Source organism: Malaya genurostris, chromosome 3 (assembly GCF_030247185.1).
Source record: "Malaya genurostris strain Urasoe2022 chromosome 3, Malgen_1.1, whole genome shotgun sequence".
NCBI classification, from domain to species: Eukaryota; Metazoa; Arthropoda; class Insecta; order Diptera; family Culicidae; genus Malaya; species Malaya genurostris.
Window position 1 is genome coordinate 9,993,343 of NC_080572.1, and position 26,802 is coordinate 10,020,144.

Consider the following 26,802-nt stretch of genomic DNA (forward strand, 5'->3'; position numbering starts at 1 on the left):
AGTCACCGCTACGATCGATCTTCTGCGCACAGTCTTCGAAGATTGAATTATCAGTCGAAATTCGGATGTGGTTTAGCCGCCTCGGAGCTATGATTTGATGCCGTTAGACTATTATCTTTGGGGGGTTGTCAAAGATAAGTGATATGTGGACAAGCCAGAGACAATTCAAGCCTTGAAGGACAACATTCGTTCAGCCATAGCTGAAATAAAGCTGCATACAAATGTACTAAAAAACTGGACCGACCGTATGGCGAACTGCAAGGCCAGCCGAGGCAGCCATTTGAATGAAATTATTATTATTATTATTATATATTGCAGAACGAAATGACAATAAGTATTAATTTTCTTTTCGGAAATAGTAATGTAATAAAATTATTATAAGATACAAGGTAATTTTGGTAACATTTATTCACGTATTCCATCAGCATTTGACTGTGCATTAAAATCTACATTTTATTGAAATAATGTAAGACAAAAGATAGCTCTAATATATCATTCATTTTGGTTTACATACTAGATATAATATATATATATATATAATTGTTTATATCAAACATTTCAAAAGATTGAAAATCACACTACGTGTGTTTATAGACAACTTGTATTCAAAACATTGGCGAGATAAATTTAGCGTTTCGAAGTAAAATATACGTTGTTCTATATCATATTGTTTGTATCTATCTTCTGCACCACGTTTGCTTGAGATTCGCATTTTAAGGCCATTTAGCGTAGATTTTTCGCTCATAAGCGGTAAAATATGGGTCTTTCATAAACCACGTAGATTCAAAGTCAAGGGGTTCGAAAAGGACGCCATTTCATTCTATGTGGTTTATGATGGGCTCAACATGTGTATTTGTTGGTGTGCGCATTGCATAATGTTGATTTGTGAGAATTAACAATGGCTATCATTTTGAAACTGCACTATGTTTTGTTAAATGTTGGTAACGAAGTTTTCTGAGCAAACAATACAGCTCTAAAACAATCTACTTGCTCAACCAACTAAAGTTAGATGAGCTTAAAGTGGATCATCAGAGAACAATTTTGTTTGTCGAACGTCGATTAAAAATCTTGGACGAATTTGCTGATCACCTATTTTTTAGGCGTTTGTTACACATTAGTAATATCATATCCTGGGAGAGTCAGTAAACAGTTATCGCATTTCGTGTATTTTCGGGTATTTTCGTGTATGAGTCGGTTTATTTTCCAAGGTTCAATTTACCCAGTAATCCTGCAGCCGTGGTACTGGCCGTATCTTGTGCCTTAGCAGCGGTGTCGTTGACAGTCTAAAAGAAAAGCCAACCGATTAGTGTTTCATAGCTAAACACAATTTTCGATTTATATAGGTATAGAATATATATATACTTTGTACTAATGCAATAATGTCGAGAATACGAACCTGAACAATTTCTCCCCGCTTTTCATCAGCATACTTGTTAGCATCTTGCAGCTTCTTGTCCACTTCCTGGCTGACAATTTTTATGCCTGAAAAGTACGTATTACAAACTATTATGCAACCGATCAGATCAAATTACCTTCATCAACCTTCTCCTCGGCTACCTTCATCTGGTCCTCGATGGCCTTCTCGACCACTTGGGCGCTTTGCTGAGCGGCATTCTCGGCAGCTTGCTTGGCATGGTCCATTAGCGTCGCGGTAGCCTGCGGGAAAAAATCTTTTGATCAATATTCGATTAGACAAGAATTTTTACATTACATACCTGAGCGGTTCCCTCGGCAGCAGACGAGGCTTGCTGTTTGGTCGCTTCAACCTCGCTAGCGGCCGAACTTGCCAGATTCTCCGCGTCCGTTTTGGTCTTGTTAAACGCATCTTGCGTCTTTTTGGCCTGTTCTTCGGCCATACTTTGGGCTGTCTGTACCTTTTCATTTGCCATATCCTGGGCTTCCTTTTTCTTTCTGTCGAAGAGCCCCTCAGCCTTGCTGCCGAGGCTCTTCAGGGAGGCTAACGGTTGGAGAAACAAAAAAATACAAAATTTTAGAATGGAATCTTTTATATGTAACTAAAAATTTCAACGAAATTAGAAATGCTGTCCTCCCGGCCGTAATGGTCTTAACCAAAGTTGGTCTTGTTGAATGATTTTTTTAAATTTGTCACAACAAATCGCATCTCAACTTTCACAATGACATCAACTAAGCAAGGAAGATAAGAGCACTGACACTAGTATTCGAGAAGCAGTCGCACACAACTCAATTCATAAAAACGAAAGTCGTCTGACTGTATTTTCAGAACAGTGGCTCAGGTGGCACGTTCCCCTAAATATCTGGAGATATGTTGGTCTCAGAAAACGCAATTTTTCCTAATGTGCTCTCACAGGTTTGCTTGGATCTACATCATGTGTAATTTTTTTTATGATGGTGTACCGACCTACGAAAACTTATTTCATGTATAAAAATCTTCCCAACTTGTTGCAAAAATCCTACTTTTGCCTTTCTCATACAAAACTGCAATGACTTTGAAACACAACCACGTTGTATACACCATTCGATTCTGTTAGTCGATATTAGACTGTGTAAGAAATGTAATCGAAAAAAATGCAACACTTTTTTTGTATATAACTTTTTATTGTATGGGTAAAAATTGATGAAATTTTGGGAAAAGAGTTTAGAGTGTAACATTTACATGTGCAAAATTTCGTTACAATCTGTCAAGTGATTATCGAGATGCCTTCCAAATTAAAAAATAATTCTGCGCTATTGTGGAAAATCCAGACCAGTTCCACAGTTGGGTCATGGAATCAACAATTCGACCGTGTTCCGTGTGGTAAAATCGTTCAAGGAAATCTAGATGATCCCGCGAGGAGCTGGCAGCGGAACAAAAACGAAGAAATACAACCCTGTGAACTCAAGGAAGATGAGGGATCACGGTCATACGCCGACCAAATCATGAGCCAGGAAGCTGTCCCGCGAGTGGTTGGTGAAACCGAAAGTCATCGTAATGTGTGACGAGACGAACATCAAAGCGTACACCAAGATCCTCGTCCGGAAGTTTTTCGCCGGTATGTCCCACCAGGATGTTCCGGAGAAGTCTTGGAAGAAGAAGCGCTTGTAATTTTCCAAAAAGTACTTGGTGCTACAGGTGATCTGTGGGTGCGTTAAATTCAGTAACCGTACATAACGATCGTCTTTATCAACGACCAATATATAAAGTAGAATGCTTCCAGAAGTGCCTGTTGTATTTCCTTTAGTAAGGTGGCACTCTGTTTTGACGGTATTTGGCATCAAGCCAACACACGAAACCGCACGATTGAGAGATATGAAATCAACGATATTGCTTTTGTACCGAATGAAGCAAATCCGAACTTCGCCCAATAGAAAAATTCTTCAAAACATGGAAGGTCTTCAAAACCTAAAAGGATTTGAACTGAATGAAAGTGTGTAAGAAAGATGGCACAAATGTTGCACAGAATCTGATGTATAGTGCTTAGACCTTAGGAGAAGAGGTTGAATAAATCAACTTTGCAAAAACGTTGCTAAAATGTGTGTATTTAATCTCTGAGGGTTTCAAAAATATTCGACTTGAAGAAATTTTTTGGTGATCATTTTAATCTATTGCATTTTGTTTCCTGTACATTATATGTGCCTGTGATCATTTTTTCACTTAATTTTTTAAGAGAATTAATTCAACTGAACTGCTCTGCACCGATGAATCAAAGACGAAACGAAACGTAAAAAAATATTAAAAACGCTTATGTGCCCTAGAACATAATTTGGCTAACCCCTAAATGAATTTTGAATCTTCGAATTTCCAGGCCCCCTGAAAAAGCCCGGGCTTGGGTGGATTTCTCCCTTTCCCCCTCCCCCCCTCAACGGCCCTGTATGCGGTCTCTCTGCACGCATTCGAAGAAATACTGTTGTACTCTATTCTGCCAATAGAAAACAAATACTGATTTGATTAGATTTACACTCGGTTACTTGTTCTCTTCTGAATTATTTTCCTCTCGTTTAACGTTCTTTCAATACTGTTTAAATGTTGTATAACAGCTTAAGCGTCGGTTTTAACGTATTCGGAGTGAAATTATACGACTACGAAATATTAATAATTCATATCATCCAGATTCTTTTCAATTTTGATATTCAGCTCACAGGAAACGAGCAGATCTGAATTTCGTCAAATTATGGTATTAAAAATATAAACGATCACATCGATGTCATTTCTAGAAAAGTATTGCCTTCACAGTTTTGATCAACAGTTTGTCACTTTGGCAAATGAGTAGCGAAAATAAAATCCGCAATACTCTTATGGGCAAAACCCATACGATATCGTTAAGAAATTCCCTATATATTTTGTTTGAGTGTAATGTTGGGAAAGGAAAAGCAAGAATCATGCTTCAATCTCTTTTATAACATAAAAAACACGAGTGTAACATACAAAACACTACGCGGGATTCTGTGCATTTGAGACTGTAGACATTTGTTTAGAAAAGCTATCAAGTTCATATTCCAGATTCAATCCCGACATGAATGAAATGTTTTATGCATATTGTAAAGTATGTAAAGTAACTTGTCCATTTCAGTAAGGCGGATACAAATATTTTATTTTAGTTATGTCCGGCCGACCTAACAAGCAATTAAATGATATTACCATGAATGTTCAATTTGAGATATACTTTTGTTATACCATTGAAAATAATTTTTAATTTGCATTTATCTTTTATTTTTTATTCAACTAAAGACAAGGACAACCCTTCAACAACAGTAACTAGTGAATCCAGTACTCCTTAGCAAGGATGGCTTTTATCGTATCAATGAACGCTCACTGGCAACTCTTCACACGATTGAATCAGTGCCATCAAAGAGAGACGGATATCATCGCAACAACAAAAACCCGGCATGACTCATTTAACATAGAATCGACACCAGTGCGAAAGCGAATTTCTCTCGATGACATTTCTGAGAATCAAAGGTTAGCACGCTGCTGTGGGGATCCTCTCTGAAGCAACAAACGGTCGCTTTTTCTCGTTTCGCGATCCGATTCTATACCGGCAGTTGATAATTGCGATAGAATCGTTTTACTATTGCCGCTTATTCTAACTATGTGCATATAAGCTTTGTATAAGTTGTGTCTATGAAAATGTCTGTGAATGCTCCACACGAAGCTTTTGGAATATTGCAACCTAGTATAAGAATCATCAAGTTGAATCATCGATTCGATTTTCTGCGATAATTGTCAACATGCGATTCTCGCTTGGGAAATTCCACACAGCAACGATAGTTATCAGACTGTAATTTTTTTAAGGGCGTGAAATACTCAGAGTATGAAGTGGAGCGAAGAAATGTAGCAAAATTCTCTTACGGTTCATGCATTGAAAGACTCGAGTTCTTGTAGCATCTTCTACCGGATTGAAAATGTTGTATACAATATAGATAGCAACCAACACTGCTCCTGAGTTAACAAACGAAAGTAGCAATGCGACTATCGAACAACAATCCTCAACCTACAGAACAACCATTGCAACCATAGTGAAACAAAACAAACCAGCAAAAACTGACATTGATTTCAACGTCACCAAAATCAAATTTAGAACTAATAACAACAGTAGTAGTGACAACAAAAATATGAACGACGATGACGAAACGATCGGAGATGCGAGCGGACCATCTGCCCCTCAATGCTCGTAGGATAGCAATGGGAACACCTCTCCATTTGCATTTTTGTTGTGCACGACAGCTATAGGTGTATTCACTATGAATTTATTACGAGGGCAGAGTCTAATCAAACTACGCTGTTTGGTAACCCATGAGATTGAAAGGCTTAAAGAAATCATAAAAATTGACAATTTCCATCAAAAATAGAAAAAAAAATCATAACAAAATTTGGGATAAGCATGTTGAAATTTTTTTGGGAAAACCGAATCGAAGAAGACTTGTGTTGCACACCACAGCAAATAGAAATGATTCCTATGTGAGAAATTCAAAATTAACTAAAAACGATCGCAAAAAAACTGAGAACGACACTCACTCGAGCACCCATCGTGAACCGTCTTTAATAAACACACAAAAGTGAAGCGCCGGTGGCAGACTGCAGACTAAACCATTACTATCATCATTAGCATCAGAAGCAGCTTCAGCGGTTAGACGATATGTACTAGGATGATGTCATTCCCGGCGTTAAAGAGTCATCAAGGTCAGGTAGCCAATGGAACGCTCGAAATCTAGTGAACCAATCACTGCATGTAACAGATGTTTGATTCCAAGTTCAGTTATGTGACATGACAGTGATTAGTAATCAATTAAATACAAGTATGTCGGAACTCAAGTATACAGCAATGCGGAAAACAACGTCATTTAGTTAGTAGTTTGAAACAAATATGTTTATTGGAACTACGATTGAACAGAAAAATTTGATCAATGCGACAATGTTTGATATTGATTCTCAAGCAATGGCAAATTAATCGTTTCTTCGAGTTAGAACACTAAACAATTGTCAAAAAAGTGATCTCGCTTCACGACAATGCACCATCACACAAGTCGAAAGGGGCTCGTGATACGCTGGGAAGTCTCGCTAACTCCCCAGAGCTGCCCCCATCTAACTACTACTTCTTTGTCTCGTTAGACCGCACGCTTTCTGAGCCAGCGCTTTTGCTTCAGCTAGATCAACCTCTATGGATGAAAATGTGTACAGACGCAAATATTTAAAAAGAAACACAAACAGAAACAGTATTGAAATTATTCGAACTAAGTGTAGTTCAACGGAAGATTAATTCGACTATATTTCTATTTCCATCGATATTCAGCTTACACGTCGAATTTGTGATTCCTAAATCAATGTCATGGTACCAAAGATATTTCGGTTCACTCGCTGCAGATTTAATTTGCGAGTCAATGGATGTTAATCCATCGTAACAATGTAACAACGTAAAATGTTGCAGCTAAACTTCATACTTTTCATATCTCATGTATTTCTCTTCAAATCCACCGTTATCCCCACGAAAAATTTTGTATTGTATTATTCAGATATGTAAGAATTTACCAAGTTGCTCGAATCAACCTTAACAAACGAAGATGAGAAAGTTAATCAAAATTTACACAATCAATTAACTAACTACGATGTAGAAAACTTCATTAGTAAACCAAACCCCTAACTGATAATGAGCGAACCGGCTCACAAAGACTGGAACTGTCGCCTTTCAGATGGTACTATGTGAACAAGCATCTCGTAAATGAAACACAAAAATGTAAACTTTACGAAATGGCTACCGATACTGCTTGTTTTATTTGTTTAGTTAGACGATAGTTTGATTTCCTAAACCAATGAAATAGTATTTTAATAGTTAAAAGGGAAAATTTCGATTCTTACAATATATAAGGACTTATGGAAGAAATATGACCAACACCCTGGATGATGCACATGTCTAACTACGTGTATGAACCGATGAAGATGCGAAGAAGATAACCGAAGATGATGAAGATAACCGAGGTCAAATGCTAGTGAGAAGAATGATGTCATTTTTATAGCACAGAGTAGTTTTTCATTGGAAATATAACGCTTAATGGCCAGATTGAGATGTGTCTAGTGAATTCGTTACAATCATTGAAGCATAATTTTCTCTTGCACATTATTTGCACACACACAAAATATCACTCATGAAAATTTCGTATAATTATTCACATTCCGACATTAAATGACAAAGAACTGCGACAAGAGTCTCTGTTGCAAATATTATTTTACATTATGGGAATGAAATTTTTTTTTGCGGTACTGAATGAATTAGGTTTCGCCCAATTGCCCCTATCATTGACATATTTAAAGCGTAAAATGTTATGTAAAATAATTTCTCGGTTCTTTAATTTTCGATCTATTCTTAACAACTTCTAAGTGCACTTTTCAAATTGCAATCTCACTGATTGAAAAATAAATTATCTCAATAAAGTTCCACGCTTATATTTATTTTCACTTTAGATACCAATTCAAATCATCAACTCTCGTGTAAATTTTATCAAGTTTATGGGCATATATCGAATAACTTAAGAAAAAATTAAACTCCTTTATCTTTGTATTCTTTTATCTTTCAGTTCCAACAAAAAACTGCTTTGATCAACCCTGTGGTTTGATAATGGTTTTCTCAGAAACATACTATGGAATGTTTCAAATGACGTGCACCTGACTCTGGTATGAAAACATTAAGAAGTTATTTTTTAATATTCTAGGTACTGGAACACAAACAAGTCGAATTTATTGGATTGGATTTTCGATGGAAATCAAGTAGATAAGCGAAGAGTGGAACACACATATTGAGCAGTTTCATCTTTTCGTAAATTTTGTTAATCAAATGTTCCACGTGATTTTTATGCAACGAAAAGGATCATGCACAACTAGTTCTAAACTTTCAGTCTGTCAAAAATTCCTCGAACGTATTCAGCATCAAAAAAGTGAATTATTTAAGATGCTTTGGAACTTGTGAATGCTTAGGATAGGCAAGCACATTTTTCGTGCACTTCAATTCGATTCTACTTATTTATATGTATGTATGCTAACAAAATTTGCCTTTTATTTCTCGGATAACTTGAATTCTATCAAGGCCATCGTCCAAGTACCATGCGCGCGGGTGATTTTAGGAAATTTTCGATGGAAATTTTGAAAAATTTGCCAAAATCAAAAACATACAGACCTTTGAAATACTTTTATCTATCTACAGGGTGAAAATGACTGGAAAATTCGGAGGATTTTCCGAGTCTTATCCAAAATAGCTCTGAAAAATGAGTGTTTTGTGATCTTTCACAATTATCTGGAAAAATGATGCGATGACATAATTTTTTTTTTCAAATAAACCTTCTGATGGCTACAAAGATTACATTCGGACACATTTTTGGAAAACCTTTTCACGCTTTTTATAGAAAATCCACGAATTTCTAATATTTCAACGAAATCGGTTATATGAAATTCGTTGATTTTTTTGAATTTTCGTTGTTCGAAAGCTTTTATTAGGTCATAGCTTCCATACGAGCCTGCAGTTGTCGAAATTAATTTAGGCAGTAACCAATTTAGACAATTTAAGGTACATTTGAAATCTACTATTGAATCAATTATCAAGTTCGAATGACATAATAGTATATAGTAGAACTATATAGTGTTACCGACTTCTTTTCGTGTTTTCTTCTATTCGTTCAATTTTCTCGAAACGAACAAAACCGATTTCAACAATCTTTGACTAGTTGATTAAGTTCGGAAGGCTCATGGTGAACATTCAGTTCGGAAGGCTCAGGTTCCGAGTATAATCGTGAAAATGACGAATATCTCTGTTTCAGTGTACTTAAGCAAGAGTACTCAAAGTTAAGTAAAATAACGCGAAATTTGTTTAGTATGTTCGCATCGGAATTGCATTTCGGTGCAATAATAATTTGTGTTAAACTTTACGTTTGATTTGAAGCTCATACGAAAAATAAAAGTAAACTGAGTGCATTATTTGCACTTACGACAAATTTCATTATTTTTTCAACTAAACCGCTGAGTGATCATCACTATTGTGACGAAATAGCTTCGAATTTCATATGCTGACAACTAAAAACGGCTCTTGCATTACATAACCATGGTCCGGTGTAGAGATGGATAATTCGTTCGGTTCAAAGGAACTAATTGTTCTGGAAGTTCATTGTTGAAGAACGATAGTTCTCTAATCTTTTGAGAAGAAATAATAGTGATTTAATGCTATAAAAAGTGTAATAATAACTGTATATTTCAAAACGGTTGTAGTTTTTGGGAATACAGTAGAATTGTATATATTTAACGATGTCTGTGAAAGATTACAAACGTAAACGATTGCTGCATTAAATACATGCAAGAAAGTCTCTGCATTCATCAAGAGTTCGTTTCCAAAGGAATATAATTATTTGCTCTCGTATAGTTTTTACAGAAACAGTCAACATTTCTAAAGAACGAATGAATGGTTCAGAAAAACTAGGATTTTCGGTTTTTCTTTTAAATGAACTGTTTTGCCCATTTCTAGTTTGGTTGTTCGATGCACGTGGTTCGATGGACGCTGGCCTGACAAGTCAGCTGTAATATGTAGTAGCTCTTAGATGTGAAGATTCTTAGTGTCAAGAGGATTGTAGCGCTGGTCATGCAATGGTACTGTACACTAAAAGTCGACTGCAAAGTCAGCTGAAAGAAAAAGGTTAATTTCCTCAAAAGGAACATAATATCAAGAGTTTTTGTAGTATTAATTCAAAGTAATATTGATCATATAAAGAGTAGCTCGAAAAGTTTTCATTTACTGAACAATAAAACCTTATCACTAATTTTAAACGCATCATCGTTCAGGATTTATTTCCCGATTCTTTGATTTCTTGAGTAACCCATCAAAATACTTACATTTGGCCCCTCCTTTAGTCACACAGTTTGGAATGCATTAGAGTGAACAACAAAGAGATACGCAATTGTTAATGAAGTATTGGTACAGTAACACACGATCGTTTAGAACCACGACCATGGAGAAATAATAATGTAGCTGTCTGATGATAGTAGGCGATGATACATTCGACCGTGACAACGCCTTGGCATTCGATCGAAATGGTTGAATTGAGTGATTTGAAGTTATCTTTTATTTTCAAAATTTATAATAAACAAGGCGACATTGAAGTAGTTCCGGTTGAAACTAAACAAAAATTAAATATAAAAATCGAAAGCAGAAGCTAAATGACCAAATTATTTTTTTTTTCAGTTTACGTGAGAAACCGCAAAGCTCGAGAACGTATAAAAATGATGCGTAGTTTAAACTGGATAAACATGATGGAGAACGTACGTAGCTAGAATGGAACTATCAGCGATGAAAATCGATACTGAAACCGTGAACATAAAACATTCAAAATTCGGTTGTTTCCAATGCAATTCTTAGGTACATACCCGCAAATCCGCCAAACATTGCAGTTATATCTAGCAGTACTTTCTGAGGGTGATTTGACTGTGTGACTTTTAGTAAGGAATTCAATCGATTGAACCGAGGCGCCTGCTGTCTGGCCACCGACGATGACCAACTTTTTCTTCTCCAGAGAAATCCCGATAATGGTACTGCCACTGCACTCCTTCACAACCCTTATAAACCACAAAGGAGGAATGATCTCACTTTTCGGCTAAAACGGATTACTACCACCACTTCTTCTATTCCTACGCCAACACTATATTCCGCACTGCGTCACACACTGCTACAACGCTGTCTGCCACAGCCGACATGGAAAACACGAAACCAGCACCGTTGAAGTGATTCACGATACTGCGTTTGCTACTGAACTGAAGCTCCGATTGTCGCTGATTGAACAGCTGGTGAATGTCATCAGCACAGAGAGGATTCTACGGATCATGAACAAGAGAGCAGATCAACCAGGAATTTCAGCACCTATGTAGTAACGATATATCATTGAATCCATTAAATTCCGTTGAATGACGCCGGTTGAGAGGAATGTTCATCGAAACACTACTCTCACGAGAAACATGCGCTCCCGTTTCGTTTTGTTTCGTCGATTCTGGTGAGATTTCGCGCGCCTTGTGTCGATGCCACGAAGGTCGAATTTAGTGGGAACATAATTCTGGTGCGCAATACAACAACATTTTATTGTTGAAAACAAATAGATATGTAAGTTTATAAGTTATTCTAGGTTACAAAAAGAAGTATAAAGACATTAGGAGTGCGAAACATACTAAAATAAAAAATCGCCTTCCATACAGCCTACCTACCCAAGTAACCACAAGCATTGAGTAGTAACAATAAACAAGCATCAAATCTATACAAATATGACACAAATGTCGTATGTAAACGCATAGAAGCACTGCAGTGAAGTAGCATTATAATAAGCTTAATATGACCGTATAGCGCTAATAATAAAAAAAGAATAAACACTATCAGTTGTATCCTGTGAATATTTATTTAGTACTATAATAAATTTAACACGATGCTATTATCACATGGGCTGAAAAGTCCCGGACCCAACAAATAGAACACGATTTTTTGGCTCAAAATTAACTTTATTTATCGACGTAATCTCCATCAAGAGACGCAGTCACTCCAGCGCCGCTCTAACATTTCAATACCACTTTCGTAGAACGATTTATCTTTTGCCTCAAAATAGGACTCACTTTCAGCGATAACCTCTTAATTCGTGCGAAATTTCTTACCGGTGGGCATTTTTTCCAGATCTGCGAACAGCTTGTAGTTGCTGGGAGTCAAATCTGGCGATACGGTGGATGTGGGAGAAATTCGAATTTCAATTCATGTAGTTTTGCCAATGTTTTGATTGATTTGTGATACGATGCGTTGTTTTGGCGTAGCAAAATTTTTTGGCTTTAAAAATGTCTTAAGGTCAAACCGCATTCGGCCGACATTGCCATCGCCGATCTTTTTTTCGCTCTTCGGTTATGGCTAAGCTGCCAGCGTGCGCATGTATAGGTACGCCGGACCCGACATAAAATTCATATCTTTGGCAACGATATTCCTCACCGAGCTTTTCGCACCGTAGCAACTGTGTCGGGTCCGGCGTACCTATACATGCGCACGCACTTAGCTCAGCCATAGCCGAAGCAGAGAAAAAGTCAACGCCGGAGAGCTCGGATCGGTCGAATGCGGAGAGCCCTTTACTCTTCACTATACGGGGCCGGAGGTCAATTAAAAGTTTCAAAAATAGCCGCGTAACCTTTTTTTATTTAGGGCAACGGCTCCCTATTTCATCTGAGCTCCTATTTCCATCTCATCCCTTCACCTCATTACTTTGAACATGAATAATATTCTAAAACCTACCTGAACCAAACTGTGAAATGTTTTAAAATGATTATGAAAGCTGTTGTCACACTTTCCTATTGAAAGAAATGGTTTTAAGTTCTTCGTGTATCGTTTTTTTCATTTAAAATAAACTCATTTTTCAATTTAGGACACATTTTCGTCTCAAGATTTACAGTTCGTCATGTTTCTGATTATCTACTAATCGATTCGTCTCAAAACATGATCACTTTTTCGCACAATTACACTACCATTGAATGCTGGATGGCTTCATAATTAGTAATGTTCACTTGCCACTTGTTTAATTAACGATTTAAAACTTCAAGAATTACCCGACAAACAATAAAAGTCTTTAAAAATATGAGATGAAAGTTTTTCACTTAGTTCACTTGATTGCGCTTTGTTTTCATCTCATTTGGTTTCGCAAAGTTGCCAAGTTATCTCATATTGTTACAAAAAATAAATTGTTTTTCTTCTTCAAATTATTACCAAAAAGTATGTTTTTGGTATCCGTGACATTAGTTTAATTATATTATTGATATTAATATTTAAATAAAACTGTTTTGGCTTCGAATATTACCAGAAAGAGCGTGTTAAATACTAATGAAATAACCATTGTGGCAAATCTAGTAGCACTGGTTTCATTCCGCTATACGCCAACATAACGCTGTGAAGTGTGTGTGTATTTCATCGGCTGTGTACAGAGATGCCAGGTATTTTCATAGAAAATATGTATTACTTTGCATAGAAAGTCTATATCTGTTCTATCTGTTTTCACTAATAAAATTATGTTAAAGGATAGTTCTTTAGATCTCCGTAAGTCATTGCCCCATTAATTAGATAATTCAACGAGTAAATTTTTTTACCAATAATAATAATGTGGAAAAATCCTGGTGGGTACGGTTGTATCGTTTGAGTTGTATATCTGGCAGCGGTAAGGCAGTCGGTCACCAGAATGTCTGCAAGCCATATTTTTCCAGCTGGCAGCGTTTAGTCAGCCATCTGGCAGCCATGCGAATGCGGGTGAGAGTGTAATAGTGGAATATTTTGTTTTGATTGCTGTCGCCATTGCTAATTTATAGGATGAATAAAAGATCAACGATAGGATGAATAAAAATCCATTGAGATGAAATTAGGAGCAGAGTAGTGAAAACATCATTAGTGTTTTTAGCTGTTTTATAAATATTAGTTCAATTTTCAAGAAGTGTGAATCAATTTTCAACGTGGAGCAAGGCGAATGAAGCAGTAATATGAAATAGTTACAGTGATTTTAATGGCTAAATCGGGGTTTGAAGGCGACGTCCTTACAAATGAGATGAAATAGGGAGCCCTTACCCTATTTATTTTTTTTTCGTCAAGCAAATGTAGACTACATATAAATTGCTTACAATGTTCACTTACATACTACGCATTATTTCTACGACAAAGCAGAGATTTGATTTGATTTTTTGACATAGTAAGGTCAAGATGTTCGCAGTATTGATTGTAATGGCGCATTATTCGATTGACTGGACTGTATTTTGCATAATTTGTTCTAGTGTTTCTTTCTAAAAATAATTTCCTGGTGCGTAATTGACGGCTAGGTGTATAAAAATTTAGTTGCGATAATAAAGAAGGTGATTGAATGCGTTGAGAAATAATGTCGCTGATAAAATAAAGCATTGCAAGGTCGCGGCGTTCTTAAAGTGTTTGTATATTGATGAGCATGCAGCGTGCTTCATATGATGGTAGAGGAAATGCTGTCCAGTTTAATTTACAAAGTGCATATAAAAGAAATTGTTTTTGAATAGATTCGATGCGTTCTTCGTGAATAATATTATATGGATTCCATACTAGGCTGCAATATTCCAAAATAGGTCTGACATATGTAGTGTATAATAATTTTATTGTGTATGGGTCCTGAAAGTTATGACTGAAGCGTTTAATAAAGCCCAGCATGCTATTTTCTTTATTGATTATGGTATTGTAGTGTTCCACAAAAGTGAGCTTGGAGTCTAAGATTACGCCTAAATCTCTTACAATTTTACATTTTTTCTACAAGTTGATTTCCTAGAAGTATGTTTGTGGGTATAGTTTCATTTTTCCTACTGAAAGTTATTGAGTTACATTTTTTTACATTAAGTTGGAGTAGACTTTTGCAGCACCAAATGTAGAATAGATTGATTTCGTTCTGGAATATTACAGCGTCGTTGATATTTTTGGCATTAAAAATGCCTTACTATTCGCTATACGGGGCCGGGTGTCAATTAAAAGTTTCAAAAATAGCCGCGTAACCTTTTTGTGTCATAATTTTGAACGTTAATAGCTCAGTCATTTGTTGATGGATTGATATAATTTAACAACCAATCGATTCGGAAACTTTTAACTTAAACATGTATAGCAACGTCGTTTCAGTATTTCAATAGCACACTATTGAAAAAATGGTTAGAATTGACCTATGTTTTCATCTACCAATCCCAGCTAAGGAAATTGACGTCATTTTCTTGTTCGGCATAGGAGGCTTTGCGTCATGCATAAAGAACACCGCATTGTTATGCGTAGCATGAAGAGAAATCTATAAATATATGCTGCAAATCATTTCTTGATTTCAGTTGATGCTTGACTGTGAATGAAACAAGTAGCTCGTCCAGTGAGGTGATGACTGGATTGTATATGCAATCGTTCGTTGGATTGTCGCTTTTGCTAACTCTTCACTGTACGAGGCTGGGTGTCAACTTAAAATAATGCAAAACCTTAACCTTTTTTCTGTCATAATTTTGAACGCTTAGAGCAAATTCAGCAGCTGCAAGATTCATATGGGTGGTCTATAATGTAAATGAAACTGAAACAAACGTATCCCCAGCAATCCGTTTTAGTTTTATTTATTCGACCAGTTCTACTGTCAAATTTAAAACTGGTATACATTGCCGTTTTATTTTTTCTATATTTGAAACACAGATAAAACACTGCTGGGGCTGCCAGTTTATTTTGTTATAATTTCTAGTTTTAAATTTTAAAACTGACATAAATTATGCATCTAGAACTAGAACACTCCTGAATATGCCCTTATAACTCAGTCATTTGTTGATGAATTTATATAATTTAACTACCAATCGATTCGAAAATATTTAACTTAAACTTATATGATAACGACATTAAATTATTTTAATTGCATACCATTGAAAAATTGGATTGAGTTGACCTATGTTTTCACGAGCCAATGACAGTCTCAGTGAATGATGTCAAACTCTCGTCCGATTTGCTTAGTATGAACTATAGCACAAAAGGGAATCTATAAATATATGCCCGAATACATTTCTGCTTTAGTTTACCCATGGCTTATCTTGATTCTCCGGTAACTAGCAGGCCAACTTAGAATTATCGGCGATAGATTTTTCGAACCTAATTTGAAGCGCTTGTATCTCTGTGATTTATTGATAAATTTTCCTCATTTAACTTGATTCGAAAAAGTTTAAAAATGTTTTAATTTGTCAACGGGTAGTTTGCATACTGAAATCTCCATTTACATACGAACAACACGGTGGCGCGCAAATAAATTCAGTATAAAGTTGTGTTACGATGATAATCATAGATAATTATTTTGCATTAAATGTGGCTAAACACAAAGACCTATCTCTCAGCATAATCCCTCAGACCCTATTATTAAACCAAACAATAATCGTGTAACCTAATTGAATAGTTAGAAATTGATTTATTCGTATAAAGCATAACATTTTGTTCGAATCTTGCTTCCAAGAATCTTATAGAAGAGATCCAGACTAAGTGTAGCAAAAATAATGCAATGCAAATCGTTATGCAGTATCGATTTGAACAAGTTGTTGTCCCGCCAGGAATAAAACGCTTCAAAAGCTTCGGAACTTAGTACAAATGAGTTGCACAGACTCACATATACAGAATTATCAGATGCAATAAAGTACAGTATTAGAGATAAACTCAAGACAAGCTGATTTGCGATTTTACATGTATAATTTGAATCCTTACTAAACTCGGGTTACCGCCAGTTTCAGTTAAATTATCATTTACATCAAAACAACAAGTGTCTTATCACTACATGGGTTGTAACAATGACAATGTTCGTTCATGTATTAATAAAATCAAGTTACAATATGAACAAAATTAAGGATTTTGGTTGCGTATGCATTGGTTCCTTAATATGCAAAAGTGAAAATCAATCAAAGTAACAAAATATGTTCTGCGGACTGTGTCACATATTTTCTTCCTTGTATTGCTGCCATTCTATGTTCAGACACTTTCCGAAGATTATCGATGCTTTTTAACGAAGGATCATTAAAATTACACTATTACTGAGTTTATTGGTTGACGGTTATTCAAATTTTTCACATCCACATTTTTCGATCAAAATATTTAAAGTCATCTCTAATCGCTGTTTATAAAATGATTAAGTTTGTACGTTCTCTGTCTTGAAAATTATTATGATATAAAATCGTTTCATTTGTCCAGATTTATAATTTGTGCTTGTTCGTATCCAAAATTGATCTTTTAAGTACCTTTGAAATCATCATAATTGACTTTCATTTAAAGGATATTTTCCAAAAATTTTCAAATGTAAAAATTTATTGAAGGCATCAAAATAGAGTAGAATCAATTGTTCTGAAAGAATCAAATTGTAAGTAAGAGTAAGTTTGTAATTTGTGACTTTTAGTGCATCCATCATCATCTTTATTTTTGTATTTATTATGGGTACCTAAGAATTATTTCATTTTTAATGTAATCGTGATCGGTCGTGTCTTGCATACAACCCTCTAATGTTTTTTTATTTCCATGAAGAGTTTCATGTCGTCTGCATATATAAGCACTTTCAGATTTTTGAGTATGAAGGAAATGTCGTTTATATGTAAAATGAAAAGGAGAGGCCCTAAGTGAGAACCCTGAGGTACGCCAGATGTTACATTAATTGGTTCAGACAGAATGTTTTGGAAGCGGACTACCTGTACACGATTCGTTAAGTATGATTTGAGCCATTCAAGAAGAGTATGTTTTATGCCATATTTTTGTAGTTTGTGTAGAAGTAAAGGTATGTCATACGGTCGAAGGCTTTGCTAAAGTCAGTGTAAAGAGTTTCTACGCAATTGCCGGCGTCCATTGCATTCAGAGTGAATGTCATAAATTCTAAAAGATTTGTTGTAGTTGAGCGGCCTTTAAAAAAGCCATGTTGTTTGTTTGTTATTACATTTTTAAGTTGATGAAAAAGTTTTTCGTTTACAATTTTTTCAAATAATTTTGGAATGCATGAGATAATGGCTATTCCACGGTAGTTCCGATTGATAGATTTTGCACCAGATTTAAATTTTGGTACAAGAAAGGAAGATTTCCATGCTTTAGGAAAAGTACATTTATTAAGTGATAAGTTAAAAAGTAGTTGTAGTGGTAGTGTAAGTTCTTCAGCAAGATTTTTTAAAAATATTGGTGGTATGCTGTCAGGTCCAGGCCCTTTTGAGGCGTCTAAGTTTTTCAGTGCTGTCGAAATGTCATGTTCTGATAGATAGTTTACAGAGATGGAACTAGAAAATGCAGGTATGAAAGAGAAGTATTCACGGTCACGGTCAGTTTCTGAATAAGATGTATATACTTCTTGGAAAAAATTTGCAAATTGATTGCAGATTTCTGTACTATTTTTCCCTACATGTTCGTCGAGGTGCATTTGAGATGGAAAATTGTTGCTTTTTAGTTTAGTTTTTGTGTAGTTAAAAAAGTTCTTAGGGCAAGTCTTTATTTCGTTTTCAATTTTGCGGTTGTATTCTTCGTGTGCTGTGTTAATGGCTATTTTGAGTTGATGGCATAGATTTTGCGTCATAATTTTGAACCTTAATATCTCTGTCATTTGTTGATGGATTGATATAATTTAACAACCAATCGATTTGGAAACTTTTAACTTAAACATGTATGGCAACGTCGTTTCAGTATTTCAATAGCATACTATTGAAAAAATGGTTAGAATCGTCCTATGTTTTCATCCCCCAATCCCAGCTGACCAAATTGACGTCATTTTCTTGTTCGGCATAGGAGGCTTTGCGTCATGCATAAAAACATCGCATCATTCTGCCTAGTTCGAAGAGGAATCTATAAATATATGCTGCAAATTATTTATTGATTTCAATTGATGCTTGACTGTGAATGAAACACGTAGCTCGTCCAGTGAGGTGATGACTAGATTGTATTGTCGCTTTTGCTAACTCTTCACTGTACAAGGCTGAGTATTAATTTAAAAAAAAAATGCAAAAATAACCGCGAAACCTTTTTCTGTCATAATTTTGAACGCTTAGAACTCAGTCATTTGTTGATGAATTTAAATAATTTCGAACAAATGATTAACAAATGTGAAGTGATGATTCTTGAAATTCCCGCGAAATCCACGCCAACGCATCAAAATATGTAACAACCATGCAGTTATTATCTTGGAATTTTGTAACCGCAAATCGGATATTTAAAAAAATCAGGAATCTTCTTTGGGATTGTAAGAGTTTGCATTTGAATCTAAGTTCGTGAGAATCGATTCAGCCATATTTGAGAAAACATTTATTTTGCAATATCTCCGAAACTTGAAGGCAAAGCGGATAAAATTCAGGAGCTACAAGACCTTCCATTTGATTCTAGGTTTGTGAAATAACTGATAGAATCGATTGCCCCGCACTTCTTAGCGAAATCAACTTGAACACTAATTATGGAACTAGCGGTGCTATTACAGGACTGCAGCGGATCTTCAACAGAGTTTCATCGGGATTTGACTTCCATCTGCCACGCCGTGCCATACGATCTAATTTTTTAAATATACTAAGATCCGAAAAGGAACATCGGATCAGCAATCTCCGAGAAATTTTAATGTGCACATTTTTGTCACATACATACGCACACACATTCTCTGAGCTGAGTGGAACGGTAAATAACATTTAATTTGCACAGTATTTGCATATCCTTTTTATATGCGAAAAGCAAAACAGCCGTAGAATAATTATTTATTACGATTGCGATAAACAATAGTAAAAACACAACTTTGTTCGAAAACTTGTATGCGCAACAAGTGACATACAAGCACTAGGCAACCAAGACAACCGCACTAACAAACATGTGCGAACTGGTAGCTACGGTAGTAAACCACGTGGTCTCTCATATTTGTATACCTACTTTCGTCACTATGACACCCAAAACACTTGTCCAGGAAACCAGTTACCAAGGCAGCGCCAGTATTTGTACTGCTTCAACAAACTTCTGAAGCCCACTGTGTTTACATCAGATCCGCGGATACTTTTCTATATCAAAGTCAAATTTTCTACCACTTAAAGTATGTAGATTTTTAACGGTTTAATAACTAAACCATGGAACTTAGTTTGTATGGGTCACAGGTTTGTTATATTAAGTGATAACGTGTATTACATGTTTTAAATCAAATTATTTCTCATCCCCAAAGATTAACCTAGCGACTCGCGAAAAGACTGCATCTACAAACAATTATTTGCAACTCGTAGGAACGGGTGGCTACCGTCCCGGATCAGCCTTCAATAGCCGCCCTTGTCCGGCTTACATAAAACGCCCCTTATCAGCAGACAGTCAAATACAGCGGAAATCTGCTTTCACAGTAGGTTCAATTCCTGGGAGCTGTTTGTCGAAGCGTAGCACTTCATCGTCCAGTCTCCTGAAGTCCTTGCTGGCTGAGCCGATCTCACGTTACTGGGGATCAAAGACACTGACAGGCGGTCGCTCAACAAAACGAATGTCAAAAATAAAAAGTAAAAAAAGAAGTAGCGTTGTCACTAAGAAAAAGACAGTGGATTGTAGTACAGAAGAGGATAGCAGCATGGATGATGATACGCTTGAATCAAATAATGAAACTGAACTAGAGAATATCTGGTCCGGAAATCAACTAAAAATTTCGCTTGGAGTTGACAAAAAACCTCCACTCCCTCGAAGTAGTACACGAAAGTCGATCTCGAAAAAACAAAACAATAATTCTCGATTAGCAAATAGTTCAAGAATACCACAAAAGATCGATTTACCAGGTAGAGTTTCGTTCAGCTCAAACGACCCTTACGAAGTTGACTACAGCGACTATGATGAGAATGATTTTTCAGCTGAAAAGCCAAATCAGTTACAGGTGTCGCTCTCTAATACACAATCATTTCATGATAACCAGCAATTCCATGATTTATTACTGGAGGAAGATAAACCTACACGTAATAATCCATTGAATTCTGAAGATAATTTCTCAACCTCCGATTACAAGACTGAAAAAAATGTAACATTTGGATCGACAAAAGAGCCGTTAGTTGATGAAAATGAGTCAAGTAAAATAATTGAAGAATATAAAAAAGAAATTGAAGACATAAACCGTAGAAGAGAAATTGAGTTGAAACTGGTCCAAACGGAGAGTTCTAAGCCCTACGATCCGAAAACGTACACCGTGGTTGAAGTGACAGAGACATTTGAGGAGGAAATATATAAGATAGCCGGTACAGATGATAAGGATATGATAAACGAGAAACAATATCAAGCTGTGGGTGGAGCAAAAAAGGATGTGATTAATGAATATTACGAATGCATTAATGAAATCATCAACCAACAGAATAATAAAACTACACAAAATCATAAAGAGGACATCATAAAAATGAATCTGAACAATGATTCAAAACAGATTCCATTGGATAAACACATCCGATCGATAAAAACCAATTCGAAATTAGGTACAATGGATAAAAACAATTTGGATAGTAATTCCAATCAAATAATCAAAAACCAATTCAAAGTTAAAGAACAAAATTTCAATGATTCGAAATCCAACAGATTGAATCAGAAAAATAACTTAATTCATAAAAAGAATAGTAAAACAGTTGAGAAATCAAAATCAGCTGATATTCAAAAATCTATCCTTAGAAATTCTAAGAAAAACGGTGCGCCAAGTAGATTCGAGGGCTCACTTTGTCGACAGGATAGCAGTATCTCGGAATTTCAGATAGAGAAGATTGTCAGCTGGATGTCTTGCAATGAAGACTCTAACCATGGGCGATACGAAACAACGGATATGGTGGCCATGCGAGGTATTTTGGAAGCAGAAGACGAAACCAAAGTATGTTCGCAGACTCCAATTGATCCTAATAAAACGACCGATGATGAGTCCTGCTGTAATTTTGACCATGGTCAAAGTCGAGAAACAGCAGGAAGTGCACAGAGTAATTATGACGAGGAGTCACTACTGGCAAATGAAATCATTAAACCGAAATCTGGTTAGTCTGTTTTGTTCTGCTTTATTCTGGATAATGAAATACTTAATATTTCCAACAGATTTTCAGGCTCTTAAAAACGAAGTCGAATATCGATTGAGCAATATCCTCGACTCAAGTGACTCACCGGATAGTGTTGGACATCAGACATTCCAACATGAACAGAACGATAATAATAAGGCTAAGGATCTGTTCTTGTATCTCGATCAGGTGGAGTTAAAATGTGAGAAGGTACTTAAAACGGTGGCTCCATCGGAATCAGATCGGTCGGAATTTGAATTTGCAGCAGAGCCGGATTACATGGAATCAATTCCAAAGTGAGTAGAATATTACCTATCACAGAGCAGGCCGTGTGCAGGAATCATTCAAGGGGGGGGGGATGTTGTTTTCGAGGGAGAGTTCCAGGGAGGGGTCGAAAGGGGGGGGGGGTGAGGATTCTAGAGAAAGAGGGGGTTCAAAAGGTTGGGAAGGTGCAAAAATTTGAAAGAAGTTTTTTTGCACTTTTATTTATATAAAAGGTACTCTATTGTTCATGGTACTTATTGTTGAAAAAGAGATCCCCCCGAACCCCTTCCTGCGCACGGGCCTGTCACAGAGATAACTAGATGCTAAAGGGTTATTTATAGAATGAATGATCTTCTGGAGGTACCCATTCATCAGTTGGCTAGGCGTGTGATAAAACTTTCTCTGCGTGCTAATGAGCTGAGTAATGCAATGCATCTTTCGAAAGATCACGTATCGAATCTGAAGGCCGATAAAATGAAAGCACTCCGATTAGAGAAGGTGGCCTTTCTGAACAAGATGAAAGAGCAGAAAAAACACTACGAGGATATCATCGGTCGTCACCAAGAGTTCATTGATCAGTTGATAAAAGATAAGTCGGGACTTTGTGAGAAGGTCACACAGATGACACGAAGAATTGAGTCTCAAAATCAAAGCTGGGAGCATCGATTGAAGACAGAGTTGGAAAGAGCAAAAGATACCGCACTTGCAGCCGAAAAAATTAGACGCGAAAAATGGGTTAGAGAAAATACTAAAAAAATAAAGGAGTTAACCGTAAAAGGCTTGGAACTAGAAATCAACAAAATGACGGCAACTCATCAAAAAGAAGTGGCAGAATTGAAACGACAACATAAGGATGAAATTATTTGCACGATTTCGGATCTTAAACTGCAGTACGAACAGAAGGAAGCTGATATTCGGCAAATTCTCCAAAAAGATAGAGATGCTTTCATCGAAAGGGAAAGACAAAGTCTCCTAGAAAGGTTTGATAAACAAGTCAACGAAGAACGATCGATATTCGAACAGCAGCGTCAGCATTTGCTGAGAGAATTCGAAATTGAAAAGGAAAGGAATTTGAAGGAGCTTAAGAATCGTAATCAGTACTTTGAATCTCAGATACAGGAATTGAAGAGCGAAAGTACTAAAAATTTGGAATTCGCTCGCAAAGAATATATTCAAATGCTTAAGGATCGGGAGAACAAGCACAAGGTTTTGACTCGTTATTTGTATACGAAACTGATTGATTTATACTGATTCTAACTATTTTAGGAAGAGCTAGCGAAATTACAGAATCAACTAGAAGCAGACTTTTCAATATGGAGAAGAAAGCACGAAGAAAGTGCGAAACACACTATGGAAGAAAGAGAAAATACCATCAGACAGCAACTGAGGGCGGAAAGAGATCAACAAATTGATAAAATTGTCGCTAAAGTTGATGCTGAAACTCAAAAATACCAACAGGATTTCGATGCCAAAATGAAGTAAGTCTTAAACATAGAAGAATTCATTATAATACTACGTACATTGCTTCTCAGCCGTATTAAGGAGAAACACCAGGTGGAAATGCATGAACAAGAAGCAACCGAGGCATTACTGAAGCAGAAACATCAGGACACACGAGCCAAGCTAGCCGAAAGTGAAGCGACCATACAGAATATGAAATCTTCTGTAAAGCAACTCGAATTGCAACTGAATCATTCGAAGAAGTTGTGCGATGAATTGCTTCGCGAAAAAGAATCTATGAAAGAAGAGGCTCGAAAGGAGGTTCAAAACGAATTATCAAACATGCAGCTTGATCGTGAGCGAGAGATTGAGAAAATTTATTGCAGGTAGTTTCTATGAAATACCTTGTGAGTAAGTAGGATGAAGTAGTTATTTGTTTTGTTTTTGACAGGGTCCAACAAGCAATCGACAAAAAAGATGTGACGATTGCAAATTTACAGAAAGATGTCAATTCATTGAAGGAGCGTTGTCTTAAACAGGATGCCATAATTCGACAGCAGCGAATCGATTACTGCATCAAATAGGTTAAGGACAAAGTATGAGTAGAGAAAGATTAGTTGTTAACTGATCAAAAAAAAACAATAGATAAGTAAATTTGTGAGTCCGTTTTCCAAACAAAACCGAAAAAGTAGTAAACTCTTCTTACCTTACCTTTCCTGTTGATTACTGTACCAAGCATGTGTCTCCGTCTATCATAACTTATTTGCTTGCTTTAACTTATTTGCTTTCTGAATTGTAACGGTCATGCTAAGTTATGCCTCATTCACGAAAAACATATTCTAACAATATGGCGTAGTGAGAATAAGTAAAAAAAACGCAACACACAAAAGATTGTTCGACAGTAAAAGTGCGCATTTGAGATGGTCGGGTAAGCATTTCTTCAAACCCGAACCCGATCGAAAGTAAAAAACCCGTACCCGACACGAACCCGAGATAAATTTTTCTTCCAAACCCGAACCCGTCCCGTACCCGATAGAAAAAAATCGTTACCCCTTGAAAATGAAAAAATCGGCACCCGTACCCGACCCGAACAAAGAATTTTTTCTGTACTCGAGCCCGAACCCGACAAATACCCGAATCCTAACCATTTGTACTGCACATAGTGCGAACGAGGGAAAAAATGCCGATTTGGCATTTAATTGTAGAAAGGATCGCACAATTTTAATAAACAATTTAAATGAATTTTTTCTAGAATGCGCATTTCGCGATTCTGGATCTGAATATCAGCACTGAATTCTGGACCCTGAACCAGATAAAAAGTGACACTCTACGCGATAAAGTAAATAAATGATGTTAGTTGGTATTCTGATTTGATTTGAATAGAAAAAGGAGCAAATATACTGTCCATTAAAAATTTCCGTTCTCTTTCTTGGTTGATTACATTCAATCAATAAATAGTGTGAAATTACGTCTTTTAAAAAAAAATGATCTGGGTGTGTTTTCGCTTGTTAGAATATGCTCTTGGTTTTCTAGACAATTTTTGCTTGATTTTACCACATAGTCCATGTGCACTGAAAAAAGAAACATGATAGATTTAAACACGTGGATATGGTGAAAAAAATAAACGATGTTGAATGAATTGTCAAACATATTGACAGTAGTGGAGCTACCCAAGTAACCACGATGCATTATAACTTCACATTATTTCAGCTTTAAAAATTCGCGTAAAGAAATAATTTAAATGCAGCAGAGTTACACATGTTTTTACAATGCTATTATAAAGCTGAAAAGGGCGATTATTAGACTCTTATAGGATCTGACAGGTGAAGCAGGATGCCTAGGACTCGAATTAGGTTTTCCACGTACATGACAGACCCTCACAAAAATGAACAAAACTATCAAACCTCGGTTGGTAGCAGTAATAGGAGATTGGTAGGATTAATTTTCTTGCTTCGAAGACAGCACGGACGATCCGCGCGAATTGAGTTTTGACGATTATCACTGCATGAATTATCGTTCTTCATTCACTTATAGTCATTCGAGGGTTTGTTTCATGCGAATATCAACTGTGAAAAATAGGCCTTCATGCAAGTAGCGAAGCACGTTTGGGACACGATTTGCTAGTAGATGGATGGTCGCCATCACAGTCCACACATTTTACAGCGATGTCATCTAGTAGGCAATCGTTGGTATTGTGTGATTCGGCACATTTTCCGCACCGACTTTTCATGTGGCAATTCCTCGCTCCATCTCGGATCTAAGGCGCATTTTACCCATAGCGCGGTTAGGTAGGCAGCTGCGAATAAAAGATAAAACAAAATCGAAGTTAGTCGTAGCAGGTTATTCGTCTATCCACAACGAATTGATGGGAAAAGTTGGAATGTTCATCTTTTATACCGATGCAGTTGTACAGCAGCAGATATTTTGTTCTCTTCCTCAGAACGCATTCTGAATGGCTGGTGCTGACATGGGTCTATTCAGACGGGTTTTTCAATACAAAAAAAAACAAACAGTTTGAAACAGTTCAATGTTGTTGCAATACACGTTTAAGTTGAAAAATTTCGAATCTATTGGTTGTTAGATTATATAAATCCTTCTGCAGATCACTGAGTTATGCGCTCTAAAATACGACAAAGAAAAACACGCGTCATAAGTTTTCCTCTTTGCTATTTGTTGAAACCAAGAGAAAGTGCAATTTTGAATAATTTGTGATTATCATCCTCATTCTTGTTTACGGACGTATGCGATACGTTCGAAAGTATGTCAAATTCGTATTATCGTTTACGTTCGAATGAAACACACTTTCAAACATCGTATATGCATAAGAACAACTCCAATCCAACTTTAAACCATCAGTTCTGTTACAGACTTAAGTTGTAATCAAAAATGTTTGATATGATTTGTTTATTTGACTTGTTTTTTCGTTGTAGCATGTTAACCGATGACGTATTTTCCATAGAGTACCTAATAGATATGGTTAAATTTGATCTGTAAAAACTTGGAACCGCAGTAGTAGTACAATTGACAGAACATGTTCATGGGTTGAATGAAGGTATTTTCGGAATATACTTTCACTTCGTTGGGAACTCATAACTAATTAAAATAAATTTCAAAAAACTTTCAAA

General features: G+C 36.2%; 2 protein-coding genes across 2 annotated transcripts; one reads left to right on the top strand and one right to left on the bottom strand.

Moving 5' to 3' along the window:
* Positions 1-390: 390 nt before the first annotated feature.
* Positions 391-11,222, bottom strand: LOC131434994 (signal recognition particle receptor FtsY). The gene is made up of 5 exons (XM_058602402.1): positions 10,856-11,222; positions 1,716-1,957; positions 1,533-1,656; positions 1,397-1,482; positions 391-1,283 (listed from the first exon to the last, which is right to left on the bottom strand). Exons 1-5 carry the CDS (start codon positions 10,872-10,874, stop codon positions 1,197-1,199), a joined length of 558 nt encoding a protein of 185 aa, XP_058458385.1. The 5' UTR covers positions 10,875-11,222; the 3' UTR covers positions 391-1,196.
* Positions 11,223-19,688: 8,466 nt separating this feature from the next.
* On the top strand, positions 19,689-24,419 carry LOC131438802 (centrosomal protein of 131 kDa). Its single transcript, XM_058609093.1, has 7 exons — positions 19,689-20,080; positions 20,146-21,955; positions 22,014-22,269; positions 22,579-23,443; positions 23,504-23,715; positions 23,770-24,063; positions 24,129-24,419. Exons 1-7 carry the CDS (start codon positions 20,054-20,056, stop codon positions 24,259-24,261), a joined length of 3,597 nt encoding a protein of 1,198 aa, XP_058465076.1. The 5' UTR covers positions 19,689-20,053; the 3' UTR covers positions 24,262-24,419.
* Positions 24,420-26,802: the final 2,383 nt, after the last annotated feature.

Excerpts from the sequence above, each read along its gene's own strand:
- LOC131434994 (XM_058602402.1), bottom strand. Across the intron at positions 1,657-1,715 it reads CTGCCGAGGGAACCGCTCAG|GCTACCGCGACGCTAATGGA; the intron begins GTATGTAATGTA and ends TTTTTCCCGCAG. Across the intron at positions 1,483-1,532 it reads CGAGGAGAAGGTTGATGAAG|GCATAAAAATTGTCAGCCAG; the intron begins GTAATTTGATCT and ends CGTACTTTTCAG.
- LOC131438802 (XM_058609093.1), top strand. The coding sequence starts at position 20,054 with ATGGAACTTAGTTTGTATGGGTCACAG. Across the intron at positions 23,716-23,769 it reads GATTTCGATGCCAAAATGAA|CCGTATTAAGGAGAAACACC; the intron begins GTAAGTCTTAAA and ends ATTGCTTCTCAG. Across the intron at positions 24,064-24,128 it reads ATTGAGAAAATTTATTGCAG|GGTCCAACAAGCAATCGACA; the intron begins GTAGTTTCTATG and ends TGTTTTTGACAG.